The following is a 14,971-nucleotide window of genomic DNA, read 5'->3' as shown; positions in this document are numbered from 1 at the left end:
CAGAGAAGTTTGGGAAATTCCTACAGTAAAAAAGCCTCTTTATCTTGGTTTACCTCAGTATTTCCTGAACTTAACTGATCATTGAATAGTTTTTTATGATATACTTCATAACATTTTCTGGAAGTTTTATAAATGATAAAGTTTATGAACTGATCTAAAATTGAAAATCATTTTATTGGTTAAATTATGTTTTATTGGTGAAAGCAACTAAATTTATAAAGTTTCATTCTAAAATTATTTTTTAAAATATTAAAGCTGTTTACTATTTGATTTTTGTGTATGTCTTTATAAAGTCTCAATTTTTACATTTTAAACTTTCTATTGATTCCTAAAGAACATCTCAATAGCATCAAATACTTTTTACAGTCTTTAGTGAAATTTGGAATATAGACATAGAACATAAAAGTGGAAGATAATGTAGATTGTACAAACCTTCTTTTCCCCCCCATTTTTCCCTACAGAATGTGAAATCCTTTGCATCTTCTGATAGTCTAGCTAAGGTCCAAGAAGTAGCAAGCTGGCTTTTGGAAATGAATCAGGAACTGCTCTCTGTGGGCAGCAAAAGACGACGAACTGGAGGTTCTCTGAGAGGTAACCCTTCCTCAAGCCAGGCAGATGAGGAACAGATGAATCGTGTGGTTGAGGAGGAACAGCAGCAGCAACAGCAACAGCTAAGACAACAAGAGGAGGGGCACACTGCCAGGAATGGTGAGGTCGTCGGAGCAGAACCTAGACCTGGAGACCAAAATGATTCCCAGCAAGGACAATTGGAAGAAAACAATAATCGATTCATTTCGGTAGATGAGGACTCCTTGGGAAACCAAGAAGAGCAAGAAGAAGATGAAGAACATGCTGGTGAACAAGATGAGGAGGATGAAGAGGAAGAGGAAATGGACCAGGAGAGTGATGATTTTGATCAATCTGATGACAGTAGCAGGGAAGATGAACATACACATAGTAACAGTGTCACAAACTCCACTAGTATCGTGGACCTGCCTATTCACCAGCTCTCCTCCCCATTCTATACAAAGACAACAAAAGTGAGTATATTTAGTCTGCTGTTCCTGAGACATTTACCTGTCCATATTCATTGTAATGAAACTTTCCTCACAGTCTTTGTTATTGCCGCAAAATTAATCTTCAGATGTGTAATAATAAAATGAACTAAGTTTTGTTTTACGGAAGGTATTAGAAATAGAAGTACTGATAATGGGATAATGTTACTACAAATAGAGGGAAAGTGATTGATCCTATTACTATGAAAAATCATTAATATCAAATTTTATTATTTATTATTTATCCCTGTGACAGGGGTTAGTAGTTTGTGTGCAGTAGAGAGGGTTGGAGTGAAATATGTTTTATGTAAATCAAGTAGTAAAGAATCTTGTCTTATTTACAAAATGCAGGTGGTTGGGGTGGGCTATGTATTCGCAGGTGTTACTCCAAGGTAAAAGTTACTGTCCGGTTTCTGCCACTACTTCCCTTATTTGCAGTTTTTGTTTTCCTTCCCATTCCTAGGAGTCAGCTCTGTTGTATGTGCCTCCTTACCTCATTCGGCTAGTGGTAGCCCATGGAGTTAGCCATAGACATGTTTTTTGTTTTTGTTTTTAGAGAGAGAGAGAGTGTGCATGTGTGTGCAGCTGGGTGTTGGGGGGAGGGGCCGAGAGAGGGGAAAGAGAATCAAGCAGGTTCCATGCCCAGCGTGGAGCCCAACACCGGGAATTGATCTCATGACCCTGAGATCATGACCTGAGCTCAGTCAAGAGTTGGATGCTTAACTGACTGAGCCACCCAGGCACCTCTTAGCCATAGGCCTATTTTAAAAGGTGGGTAGTTAGACTCCTGTCTAAACCAGAGACATCTTATCAACTCCAGGACTTGGTGATTAATCTAGTGCTGAGAAAACCAATGCTGTTGGATATAGTCCTTTGAGGCTATACCAGAGAATAAGGACTGGAATATACTATCACTGCTTCCCAGTATTGTCTTTGTTACTAGATAGGCAGGAAGGTCCTGAAACGTTGAAGTCTGTCTGAAATGGAAGGAGGAAGTGATTGGGCAACTGCAGTAAAGTTGAAATTGCCAGGGCTTGTTTTTTGGGATGGCATGTGGGCTTCTTTCCTCAAAATATTCTTGGGTGTCATACCTCTTAAAATTATGGTTATGACAAGAGGTGGGGATTGTAGAGAAAAAGAAGTAGCATTATTTCTCTCACTCCCCAGTCTTTCTATTGTATTCTTCTCTGCACCCACCCACATCCCCCCATCAAATTATAGTCAAAATGAAATGATATAGTGCCTGGGCTTTGCTTCGAAATAATCCTGAAGGGGAGAAAAGGAAAGAGGGTATAGATTTGCCATGAGTTGCTGATTGTTGAAGCTGGGTTGCAGAATGGGGGTGGTTCATGGGTATTTTTCTGTGTGGTTTTTAAAGTATGTTTAAAATATTCCATAATTGAAACATTTTTAAGTTGTAAAGAATGTGAATACACACAGACCCCAGAAAATGATAATAAAGGTTGGAAATAGGAGTTTTCTTTACATAGCTTGGTCTTGTTGACTAGCTCCTAATTAAGTCAAGTAAGTGCTGACTTCTCTACATTGAATTTTATTTTCTCTGTATTTTGGTGCTATTGAAATTACAGGAAATTCAATAAAACATCATGTACTTTTCGCTGGAGTTAGAATTTATTTTAATCAATATTTTAGGCAGTCTATTTTAAGAGGAGAAAAAGTAAAAAGAATTATACTCAGAATGAATGAGGTATGTAGCACAACTTCTATCCTTTTTTTCCCCCTCAGGCTTCTATGCACATAGATCTTTATGTTTGCATGCTTTTTGGTTCTTTATTTATCATTTTAAAATTAAATAAAAATCGTGAATATCCTTGTAGAGTAGACTTATAAGTTAAGCAGTTCTTTGGAATGGAACATTTTATTTCAAATAATAGCTTATTTTATAGACATTAAAATAATGTCCATAGTAGTTTGTCCTCTTACACTTATTTGCTTATTTTTAAATTTTACAGTGAATCATCAGTTTAGCCCATAAACAATATACAAACAGATGTAACATCATCTCCTTTAATGTAACCTGACCTGGAATAAAAAAATCTCAGATGCTAGGTTTAATACTTGAATTGCTTTTATCATTTTTGCTTAAGGTTGTGAAACTTAAAACCCTTTCTAAAACATGTTTATCCCTAATTTCCCTAGCCTGTCTGCAAGTTTAGATTTTATTTAGTTGGTATGATCTAAGAAGAAGCTGGCTTCAGTAGTGGTTTATATCCATTCTACCATCTCTGTTTCAAGGTGTTGAAGCAGTGCTTTGAATCTCAGCCAGATGGCTCTACCAGTAATAGCTACAGGCCTGCTTTGTTGGTAAGGCTAAGACCTTTTATAATGCAATCCACCCAGCTTTTATCCCCCAGTCTCTTGATCTCTCTCCCTCAAGGTTACTACATGAAAAGAGGGGGTTTATGTCTTTTTTTTTCTGAGGGTTCAGGTTGGGGAATGGGGTTTAGTATTTTATTGCATTATCTTATTTAAGAAAGAAGTTTAATCTAAACTAAACCTTGTTGAACAATGCAAAGCTATCAGTGAGTTCTGCTATATTTTAAATTAAAAACAAGAAAGCCATCTAGACAAAACATCTTTTTCCAAAAGGAGAAGTCATCAGGTTGTTCTGTAGGAGAACTACCAGTACAGAGGTTTGACAGATGCTCTATTGTTTTTTTTTTTTCCCCTTCAAGATGAAACTGTAAACAGAACTTTTAGATATGTCTTATAGAGTTATCTGGTTACGTCCTTAAAAACAAAGTAACAATTTTAAGTCAGTTTTTTCTAGTGTATTTTGAGTCATGAATGCAAATTATTGTGCTGTACATACAAGGCCACAGAAGTAGACTGAGTACTAGTGACAGCATGGAGAGATGTATAGATGTGCATAAGTGTTTATGTGTGTATGTATATGTATGTATGCTTGTGCACACACTTGATATATTGTTTATCGTGAGGTCATTTTCCTGCACAAAAATGGCAAGAAGAATATAAACTATTTGACGGCCAAGGCAACAATGCCCTTCTACGAAGTAGTATTTCAGGTTGAAATTGGCCCATTTTCCTTTTTCTCTATTCCTGGATCTCTTCTTTAGGATTATTCCCAGAGTACTTTATTTTTTCAACAACACTTTAAAGATGTCACCTCTTACTTCATTGCTTACAAAGAAAATGTCAGTCACCCATATATATAAATCTTTTTAATATAGTAAATAAGGAAGAGCTCTCATTATTTCAAAGACTTTATTTTGGAGCAGCTTTAAATTCTTGATCATTATAAACATAAAACACTTCTCCAGACATTACTCTAGGCCACAATTTCTTTTTTTTTTTAAAGATTTTATTTATTTATTTGAGAGAGAGAAAGAGAGAGAGAGAGAAACAGCATGAGAGGGGAGAGGGTCAGAGGGAGAAGCAGGCTCCCCGCCGAGCCAGGAGCCCGATGCGGGACTCGATCCCAGGACTCCGGGATCATGACCTGAGCCGAAGGCAGTCACCCAACCAACTGAGCCACCCAGGCGCCCCCACAATTTCTTTTAAGTCTTCTTAAACTGTGAGTTTTGAGAAAAGTAGAGGTATAAGAATCATTTAAAAATATCCCTTTTTTTCATGTTAATATGGGATTAGCCATAGTTTTACCCAACATAGCTTTCAAGTGTTATTTTATTTTATTTATTGGCAGTTTCTTAAACATTCCCTGTGGACAGCTATACTTATTTATTGGTCATTCCTGAACATGCTGTTTCTTCAAATATGATATTGAGAAAAAAGATTTTTTGATCCTTCCTTGCATTGGTCTTTTCTTTGAAAACATATTGAAACTATCAAAACTCTTTGGACAATCTTTTTCCCTCTAGTCACCAAAGATTTGTTCATATGGGAGGCTATGCAATAATATGCATTAGAAATTTCAGACCATCTTAATGTTAAAAGTCAAGGGTACTGGCAGTCAGGAATTGGTATTTATTAAGCCCATACTGTTTGCAAGTCCCTATGATAGGTAAGTAAGTAGAAGTTACAGAGAGGCCAAATAATTCATCCCAAAATCACGCTGTAAGTGACCAGAAATTTTAATCCAGATCTGCCTAATTTCAAATAAACACCCTTTCTTTCCATGTGCTATGCTGCCCCCTATGGTAGAATTTGGCAAACATTACTACATAAGATTTTCAGCTGAACTGTGGGTCTGCCTGGGTTCTAGACTGTGGAGTGTGATGGCTTTCTAATACTGTGTCACATTTTAAATCATCAGAGCTACCCTTTAGAAAGGGTATAGGGGGCTCCGTTAAGGGCTTTTCTGTGTGGTAGCTAACAAGGATTAATTGAAGATATGAAGGCTCAAGGCTAAAATTGTAACAAGAAGAAATGACAGTGAAATTTGAGATCAGAGAACAGATACCACCTTTTTGAGAGTACATCAAACGTGCTTCTTAACCAGGAGTTGTGTGCTGGCTATTTCTGTGTATTTGACTAGTCTGCCTACAAATTATGAAGTCCACTTGCTTCCTCTAATAGGAATTCCCATCTTTTCAGTCTTAATTCCCTCTCTACAAGCCTTATCATATTAAAAAAAGTTCTTGTTTTCTAGAGAGATGCCCAGCCCATACATAAGACTCCTTTTATGTTTAATGCGAGTGGCAACTCACTTTCTGCTAAAATGAAAAGCAGATAAGATTACTATTAGGCCAAGTCTTATATCCTTCTGATCTTTTCATGAAGAGAACTATGTTTGAGCACCAATTTCTGCTTTTTCCATGTCTCTCTTGTTGCCTTCCATCTTTCTCATGTAGTTTCATTCCTTACATCAAATCAGTCGTTTTTTTTTTTCCCATCCCGATTGTTAGATTTCTCCTGGCAACTCAGCAGCTTTTTTATCCTTTTTTTGAGTCAAATAAGAAATAAATGTCTATTAAAATAGACAAAAGTCGGAGGCTTTTTCTTGTTTCTAGGTTCTAAACAATAGAGAAATTAGGCACAAGGATCACTAGCTAATCAGGGGATCAGAATAACAGTTGTGTGTCTAGTCCAGCACCCTCCAACACTCCCTTGAACCAGAGCACCTGGGAAACTTTGTAGGACAATGTGGCTAACATCTGAAATCTAACAGGCTCTAAATTCTACTCTGTTGTAGGTAGAGTTCTAGAGAGTGGTGGCTGCTTCAGCAGTCTCTCACCTTGTCTTGTTCTTGTTAAGACAGACAACTTAAATTCAGATTCTGTTAGGTGAAAACACATCCAGAGAGAGCAAGTGCTATGTAAGGCAGGTATCTTGAATAACATCCACTAGAAAAGATAACCCAGTGAATAGAGCCATGCTTCCCATCTTTGTGAAGGAGGGCACACTAGAAATATTCACTCAGTCTAGCTTAACCTAATTTTAAACCTGTGGATTCACTCATATGTGGAATTTAAGAAACAAATGAGCAAAGGGGAAAAGAGAGAGAGGGGGGCAAACCAAGAAACAGACTCTTAACTATAGAGAACAAACTGATGGTTACCAGAGGGGAGGTGGGTGGGTGGATGGGTGAAATAGGTAGTAGGGATTAAGGAGGGCACTTGTGATGAGTACCAGATGTTGTATGGAAGTGTTGAATCATTATATTGTACACCTGAAACTAATATTACACTCTATGTTAACTAACTGGAATTTAAATAAAAACTTAAATATGTGGGGAGGATAGTGGAGATGGAGGGAAGGGAACATACTGGAGGAGATGGGTTTTCCCCAAACATGATAGAGTGATAAGAGCTTTTCACATTTGAACTTGCATTCACATTCTGATCTTGCCACTTATTATATGACAGTAAGCATGTAATCTCATTGGACTGTTTCCTTATCTGTAAAATAAGACTATAATACTTCTCAGGGTTTTTGTAAGGATTAAGTAAAATAATATATGTAAAGCAAGTACTGTAGTGCCTGGGCCACTCAGGTAGTTTACAGATGTAGGCCTGTGACCTTATTTAGTTCTCCTCTTCCCACCCCTAATCTCACAGAATACACTTCATTCCCCACAGCAGATACCAATCTGTGTATTTTTTAATGACCTTTAGAGTCCAGTCATCATATCACCCTCTAGTGGAAAAAAATATAAATAGAGAAATAGATAAATACTTTAAAGAGTACACTTGAGGATTGGGAACATAATATAATAAGTTGAGCCCATCTCTAATAAAACTAAAACTAAAAATATGACATAGATTTCCAAGGGGATGCTATTCACAGATCTTCCCAGTTGATAGGTATGTACCATTTCCTTAAGTAGAATTTGCCAAGTTTCTCTAAACTTTGTTCTTTTAAAACATCTGTATATCTAAATGCTTTGTGAATCTTACAATTGGATGCTAAAATGAATTTTAGTTTATTATCAATTTCTAATTAATTCCTGCTAGTGCAGTTTTAAAAATATTTGTTGACATTATTTTAAGCCATAATAGGTCTAAATGTTAGTCATGTTTTAATCTGTATCTGCACTGCCAAGTAATTAAAGATTATTTTAATTATGGATTTTCCTTCTACACCAAAAAAACAGTCATCCCATAGAATGGAGAATTAAAAAATTTTTAATAGTATTCCATTGTTTTTTGCCTTATGCAGATGACATACTTCTCTGAAGTGTCCACAAATAGTTATCCTCAAAATGTTCCTGATGTAAATTGTTTCATATGTGTATAATTATGATGACCTGATCTATGTTAACATTGTGTTTGTTAGTGATGGGGAAGATGGTATGAAGAGGGTAAAAGAGTATAATGGGTTCTGTTTTCACTTTGGTAGATAACTCCAGAATGATGTCTCGAGCTCTCATCCTTCACCCAAGCCTCAGTCCTGCATTTCCAGCTGTCTCTTGGGCATTGTAGTCTTGGAGCTAGGATTTGAACCCAGATCTCTTCTGGGTCCAGGTTGCACTTTTGTTAAAATTTTGAAGTTCAGTGAAATAGTAGTTTTGGGAGGGGGTGGGCTATTGAATAACCCATAAAGCTACTACTTTAACATCTGTTTTCATGCTACCAAAAGTTAACCCAACCCAAGTTAGCCGAACTGCCTTTCAGAGTGGCTGTACTTTTGCACTTTCACCAGCAGTAAGTGAGAGCTCCTGTTGCCAGCTTTTGTTGTCAGTGTTTTGGATTGTGGCCATTCTAATAGGTGTGTAGTGATATCTCATTGGAGTTTTAATTTGAAATTTTGTAATGACATATGATGTTCAGTATCTTTTCATATGGTTTTTGCCATCTTCTTTGAGGTGTCTGTTTTAGATCTTTTTTGCCCGTCTTTTAATTGGGCTGTCCATTTATTTATTGTTGAAAGAGTTCTTCATATATTTTGGTTAACAGGCCTCTATCATATTGTTTCTTGCAAGTATTTTCTCCCAGTCAGTGGCTTGTGTTCTCATTCTCTTGACATTATCTTTCACAGAACAGAAGTTTTTAACTTTAATGAAGTCCAGGTTATCAATGATTTCTTTCATAGATTGTGCATTTATTCGGTGGTGTATCTAACAAGTCCTCTCCATACCCACCAAGGCCCCATCTCCATTTTCTTCTATGTTATCTTCTAGGAGTTTTCTAGTTTGTGTTTTACCTTTAGGTCTATGATCTATTTTCAGTTAATTTTTGCATGTGTATGTCCAGTTGTTACAGCACCATTTGTTGAACAGATGATCTTTGCCCCATTGTATTGCCTTTGCTTCTGTGTCAGAGATTGAGTATATTTATGTATGTCTGTTTCTGGGCTCTCTATTATGTTCCTTTTTTGTTTGTTTGTTTCTTGTATTGACAACATTTTTCCTGGGTGACTTGTGGAAGTCATCTTTGGATAGCTCTTCTCTGTTGAATCACAACCCTAGTGTATAGTTTGAGTAGGTAATATTAAGCAGAGTTGTGTGCTGAAAAGAACAGGAGGTAAGAAAAGCTGTCTCTCTGCTCTTCTCTCACTAGGCATAGTCCTTGGACTCATCCACTAACCTCCTTGAGCCTCAGTTTCTTCATCATTAAACAGGAATAGATAGCTGTCTTTATGGCATAGTGTTGTATGGAAGTTTAAATGAGGTGATAAAAGTGATATGCTTTACAGATTTTAAAAAGCTATGCAAACATATATGATCATTTTTATTGTCCTTATTATCTTCATGTTAGGTGACATGACGATAATCAAGGTGGAGATTTATCCAGTGTTGTTCTTTGTATATTTTTTCTTATTCATTTACTGTTAGGGTTTCTTTTTTTCCAGTCAAGACATGCGTCTTTGTCCTTGTGATCAGTGAGGGATTCCTTCCAACATGATAAGAGGTGAAACTAAGTGGGTTAAGTTCATTATTGCAAGTGTCAAGACCTACTTATCTTGCAGCAATCCTTAAGAAAGCAAGTTTGGAAAGGAAAATGAGGGTATTTTGTTCCTTTGTTTTCTTACCAGTACCGCACTGTCTTGATTACTGTAGCTTTTTAGTAATCTTCAAGTTGGGTGTTACCAATCTTCTTACTTTGTTCTTCTTTTATTGAGTTGGCCCTTTGGGTCTTTTGCCTCTCCATATAAATTTTAGAATCAGCTTGTCAATATCCACAAAATAACTTGCTGGGATTTTGATTGGGATTGTATTGAATCTATAGATCAGTTTGGGAAGAACTGACATCTGGACTATATTAAGTCTTCCTATCCAAGAACATGGACTGTCTCTTTATGTAGTTGGCTCTTCTTTGATATCTCTTATTAGAATTTTGTAGTTTCCCTCATACAGATCTTGTACATATTTTGTTTAAAAGTATTTCATTTTGGGGGGTTCTAAGGTAAAAGGTAAAGTATTTTTAATTTCAAATTTGCTGGTTCATTGCTGGTATATAGGAAAGTGATTGAGTTTTGTAAATTAACTTTGTATCCTACATCCTTGCTGTAATTGCTTATTAGTTCCAAGAGTTTCTTTCTTGATTCTTTCTGATTTTCAACATAGATGATCCTGTTATATATGAATAAAGGCAGTTTTATTTCTTCCCTCACAATTTGCATACACTTTATTTCCTTTTCTTGTTTTACTGCAGTAACTAGGACTTCCAGTATGATGTTGAAAAGTAGTAGTGAGAAAGAACAACCTTGCCTTGTTCCTAATCTTAGTAGGAAAGTTTCTTACCATTAAGTGTGGTATTAGCTGTCGGGTTTTTGTAGATGTTTGTCAAGTCGGGGAATTTTCCCTCAATTCCTAGTTTGGTGAGAGCCCTTCTTTTATTCTTTTAAAGATAATTATTATATGTATAATATATACAAAATTCAAAAACTTTATTTCCTTCATCTTGTTTTGACCTTACTCTATCTCAGCAACAGAGGTTTATTTGATATTTCTGAGCATAGGGGAATTTAGGTTACTTTGATACCTTTGCTTAAGCTTTTACTTCATTTTTTATTTTTATTTAAATTCAGTTAATTAACATACAGTGTAGTATTAGTTTCAGAGGTAGAGTTCTGTGATTCATCAGTCTTATATAATATCCAGTGGTCATTACATTATGCGCCCTACTTAATGTCCATCACCCAGTTACCCCATTCCCCCTACCCCCCTCCTCTCCAGCAACCTTCAGTTTTTTCCTGTGATTAAGAGTCTCTTATTTTCCTCATCTTTTATTTTTTTTAATTAAAAAAAAATTTTTTTTAAATTTTATTCTTATTTATTTGACAGAGAGAGAGCGAGAGAGCACAAGTCGGGGAGTAGCAGAGGGAGAGGGAGAAGCAGGCTCCCTGTTGAGCAGGGAGCCCGATTCGGGACTCCATCCCAGGACCCTGAGATCATGACCTGAACTGAAGGCAGTCGCTTAACCTACTGAGCCACCCAGGCACCCCTTTCCTCATCTTTTAAATGTCTTTTTCACCCTGTAGCCTCTTGCAAATTTCTGTCCTCTTGAAGATCCATTTCAAAGTTCACCTGCTTTAAGAATATTTCACAGAACTCTGAGCAAAATCTGTATCTCCGTTAGCTCTTTGTTTTTAACTTATAATTATAGTCAGCTTTTTTTCTAAAATTTATATATATTTAGATTGTTGATAGACATGATTCTCTAAGTTAGTCTTCTGTCTTACAGGACTGTGTACTTTGCATATAGAAAATACTTAAAAAATTGAATTGAACTTTCAGAAAACAAAATCTTTTTGTATTTTTACAGACACTGTCTGGTTTAATCCTCTTCCACTTACTGTGAACATTTATAGGTTTTCGAACCTAAGTATAAAACTTTAAATTTGTCCCTTTTAGATTTTCTAGTTTGCTATTTTCCATTGTACCTCCATTCTCACCTGGTTTCCATTTTGGCTCCTTCTTTATGAGGTTCCTCCTTACCAAGATTATTTTGTTTTAAGGTTCTCTCTCCTAGCGTTTTCATCGTCCCTCCCAGGTTTGTAGTTCTCACTGCTTTTGTATCTACATCCAAATAATTAAATCAGTGATATCTTCAGTGAGGAAATGAAGGCTAGGTTAAGACCTAAGGGGTAGGTAGGAATTAGACAGTGTTGTGGAAGGCTGTAAAGAAATGAAAATGAGGGGGCACCTGGGTGGCTCAGTCGTTAAGCATCTGCCTTCGGCTCAGGTCATGATCCCAGGGTCCTGGGATCGAGCTCCGCATTGGGCTCCCCGCTCAGCAGGAAGCCTGCTTTTCCCTCTCCCACTCCCCCTGCTTGTGTTCCCTCTCTCACTGTGTCTCTCTCTGTCAAATAAATAAATAAATAAAATCTTTAAAAAAAAAAATGAAAATGAGGAGTCATAACTTTGAATAGTGGCAGAATTTCTTTTCTTTCAAAATTTTATTTAAATTCAAGTTAGTTCACATATAGTATAGTGATAGTTTCAGAGGTAGAATTTAGTGATTCATCAATTGAATATAACACCCAGTGCTCATTAATAGTGGCAGAATTTTTAGAAATAAGTATAGAGACTTTCTAGGTGACTATTTGAATATATTGCAGATATCTATGTAGGTTTATATTGAGCAAATTTATTTAAATTTTCTTTGTTTATATTGTTTCTTAATGGTTTACCAGTAGCTGATTGGTACTTTAGAGGGTTATTTTCAGAGTTTCCATGCCATCGGCAACTTAACTTTTCCTTGCCAGTTAGAGGATTGATCTTGATGCCAAGTACAGGAACTTCACAATATCTTCCTATATTTTGTGAAGTTTTAACTTGGAAATATTATTTGCTTAATGTTACATGAAGTGAATGACAGAGCAGGGAGTTTAATTTAGATTTTGCTCATATACCAGTCGTCTCCCCCCATCAATTCCTCCCCCAAACTCCAGTATCTAAGATGATATAAATTTAAAAAATATTTTAAAAAATCTATAATAAACTTGGGTCCATTTTGAAATTAGTGTTTCACCAACTTTAATTTAGACAGTAATATCAATTTTAAAATCTTTTCATCAGTGATTACAATCTTAAGAATCTTATTAACAAGATTCTTTTCTGCTTATAAGTCTACTTTTTACTTTGACTGTTATCCTAAAATTCAGTCCCATCTTTGACATCTCTTATGGGCAACAGAGTTTTCATGTTATTTCTTTGCTTTGGTTGCTATAATGAATCTCTTATCTATAAATTATGATGAAGAGAAAAGCCAAGTTGGATGAATTATGGAAGTAGAACACAGGGAAAAGAAATTATGATTAGAGAATATAAATTAGGTGTGTTTTAAATACCTAATTTGTAGTCATGACACTATTATTTTTGTTTCTTTGAAAATTGCCTTAAATTCAATACTGTTTAGTTTTAATTGAGAAATGCTAGGGTTTTTGTTTTATTTTTTTCTGCTTAGTGTTGGAATTTTTTTTTTTTTTTTTGAGAAAACATTCAAAAGCATTTCAGAATTCTTTCAGTGAATACTCTAAATGTGGGTAGTCATTCAAAAGAAGGCACAGAGAAGTAAAGCCACAAGAGATACAACTTTTTTAGGTTTTTGTAGAAGTCATACATGAGTATGTTTAGCATATTTAGTAAATCAAAGAAAGTATTATTTTTTTACTATGAAATACATGTAAGAATTAATTAAGAATTCATCTGTTTCTTCACTGAACACTAGAGGGCCTTATAGTACCTTATTACTATTGATAGAGCTGCTTTTAACATATTTAAATATATTTAGTAATTGCTTGTCTCTCTTCTACTTTGTGTTCTGGTATACTGTTTCTTGCTCAGAATTTGAAACTAATATTTAGAATGGTTATGTGCGTTGATATGTGAGATACCTAAAGTTGTCCTTTTTTTTTAACCAGCAACTACTATACATACTTACAAGATACATTTTTCTTTATTTTGCTATTGTAAAACAATAGCACTAAAAAGTGAAGAAAGTGTGAGCATTAGGATAAATGTATACATGTGCACAAACTTACTGTGCTTTGAGAATATAAGAATGCTTTTAGGAAATTTCTCAAGTATCTGCATATAAATACAGTAAAAACCAAAAGTCTTGTCATTGTTAATTAACTGCTCTGGGCTTCCTCAGCATATACGTGAGAAAAGAATGATCCCTCCAAGCTGTTTTGTCCAAATTTCCTCTTGTGTGAGCATTGAAGGTAATTTTGCATGGTGTAACCACCTCAGCATCCTGAACTAAAAGAATATTTGAACAGATGATTGTTCTTCCTCAATTTCTTTTGGTTGCTTAGAGTGAGGAAATGAAAACTGTAGTCTACAGGGTCCAGATAGATAGGGTGAATGAGCGTGAAGAAAGTCACAGTTGAGCCGGTAGGGTTGCTTAGGCTCTTATGAACTGCAGGATGTATGTGTATGTGTGTGTGTGTGTGTGTGCATGTACGCATGTGCATCTTCCCCAAAAAGTGTTAATATTCAGTTAAAGAAGGAGAAACATTGTGCAGGCTCCAAAAAAAAACTGGCTTTGAGCTACATTTAACCTATAGACTACTACTGATCTTTTTTGTCTTTCTTTTTTTATTCAGGTATAATTGACATATTGATTTTTGATGCCTTATAAAGAAATTCAATGTCTTAAGTAGAACCTTGGTTAAATTTTTATTTCTCCCCTAGATACACTTTAGAGAGTACTTGTCATTAATAATTTTTACTTTATGTTTCAGGGAGGAAAATAAGGACGTTTTCTCTTTACTATTTTTACTTTTTGTGAAGAAAGATTAGGTTGAACTCAGGGGAACATTGTTTATACAGAGGAGAACCTGTAAGAAGATCATGTGACAGGCCAATACTACATTTAAAGACTCAAAAGAACCTTATCTTTTGAGTCTTTCTTCCTTAGATTTGCTAATTGTAATATCTTAAATCATTGCCTCAAATTAGTACTATAATGAAGTGATAGAACTGTGGTTCTAACTTTTACTGAAGAGGTAGTCCTGTTGAATAGTGATAACCTTCTTTTCAGATGAAAATCATTGCTATGTAAATGGTATTCTTTAACTGTGATAAAATTATATTTTCTTTGTGTTTGCTGTCTTTTGTATCTATCTAGTTTTCTCAAAACATTTATTGCTGTATTTTGACAGATTGACATGAGCTTAGTGATTAAACACTGAGCTTGAATTCTGATCTTTTTGTTCAGGTAATGAAATTAGCTATTCATAGCATAATCTACTTGGCAAATGTTATGTGGTCAAGAGTGTAAAACAAGTAAAAAAAGAAATCAGTATCTGGTTATGGTGAGAGATGCCTGAACTGCTTCTTCCTTGAGAAGGAGAAATATTAGATGCTATTGATGAAGACATTAAAGTATTGTCTTTTTTACATGTATCTGGAGAAAACATTGCCTTACTACTTAAAATTTGGTTCAGTTTAGCAGTTATGATTGCACCAAAAGAATTGCCATTTTCCTTCTAAGATGTACCAAATTTAATACTAACTTTTATGGGAGTGGGAGGGAGGAAGTTGTTGCATTTAACATTGCTATGCTAGATACCTACATCCACTG

The 14,971-nt window shown here is 35.4% G+C and overlaps 1 protein-coding gene across 9 annotated transcripts in view; it reads left to right on the top strand.

Moving 5' to 3' along the window:
• FBXW7 (F-box and WD repeat domain containing 7) overlaps window positions 1-14,971 on the top strand; it is a 217,896-nt gene that overhangs the window by 126,214 nt on the left and 76,711 nt on the right. For 6 of the 9 annotated variants that reach the window (XR_004300497.1, XM_032412997.1, XM_032412996.1 and 3 more), the window contains one exon: window positions 462-1,040. Coding sequence is in view for 8 of the 9 variants with exons in the window: in XM_032412997.1 (XP_032268888.1) it covers window positions 531-1,040 (510 nt within the window). In the remaining variant the exon portion in view is untranslated. Of the gene's footprint in view, window positions 1-461; window positions 1,041-3,311; window positions 3,564-7,835; window positions 8,619-14,971 lie in introns of those variants that run through there. The other 3 variants (XM_032413000.1, XM_032413002.1, XM_032412999.1) reach the window with 3 other exon arrangements.

The sequence above is a fragment of the Phoca vitulina genome, unplaced genomic scaffold, assembly GCF_004348235.1.
Source record: "Phoca vitulina isolate PV1807 unplaced genomic scaffold, GSC_HSeal_1.0 scaffold14, whole genome shotgun sequence".
Lineage (NCBI taxonomy): Eukaryota > Metazoa > Chordata > Mammalia > Carnivora > Phocidae > Phoca > Phoca vitulina.
Note: the sequence above shows the minus strand (reverse complement) of the source record. Positions and strands in the feature narration are given on the sequence as shown.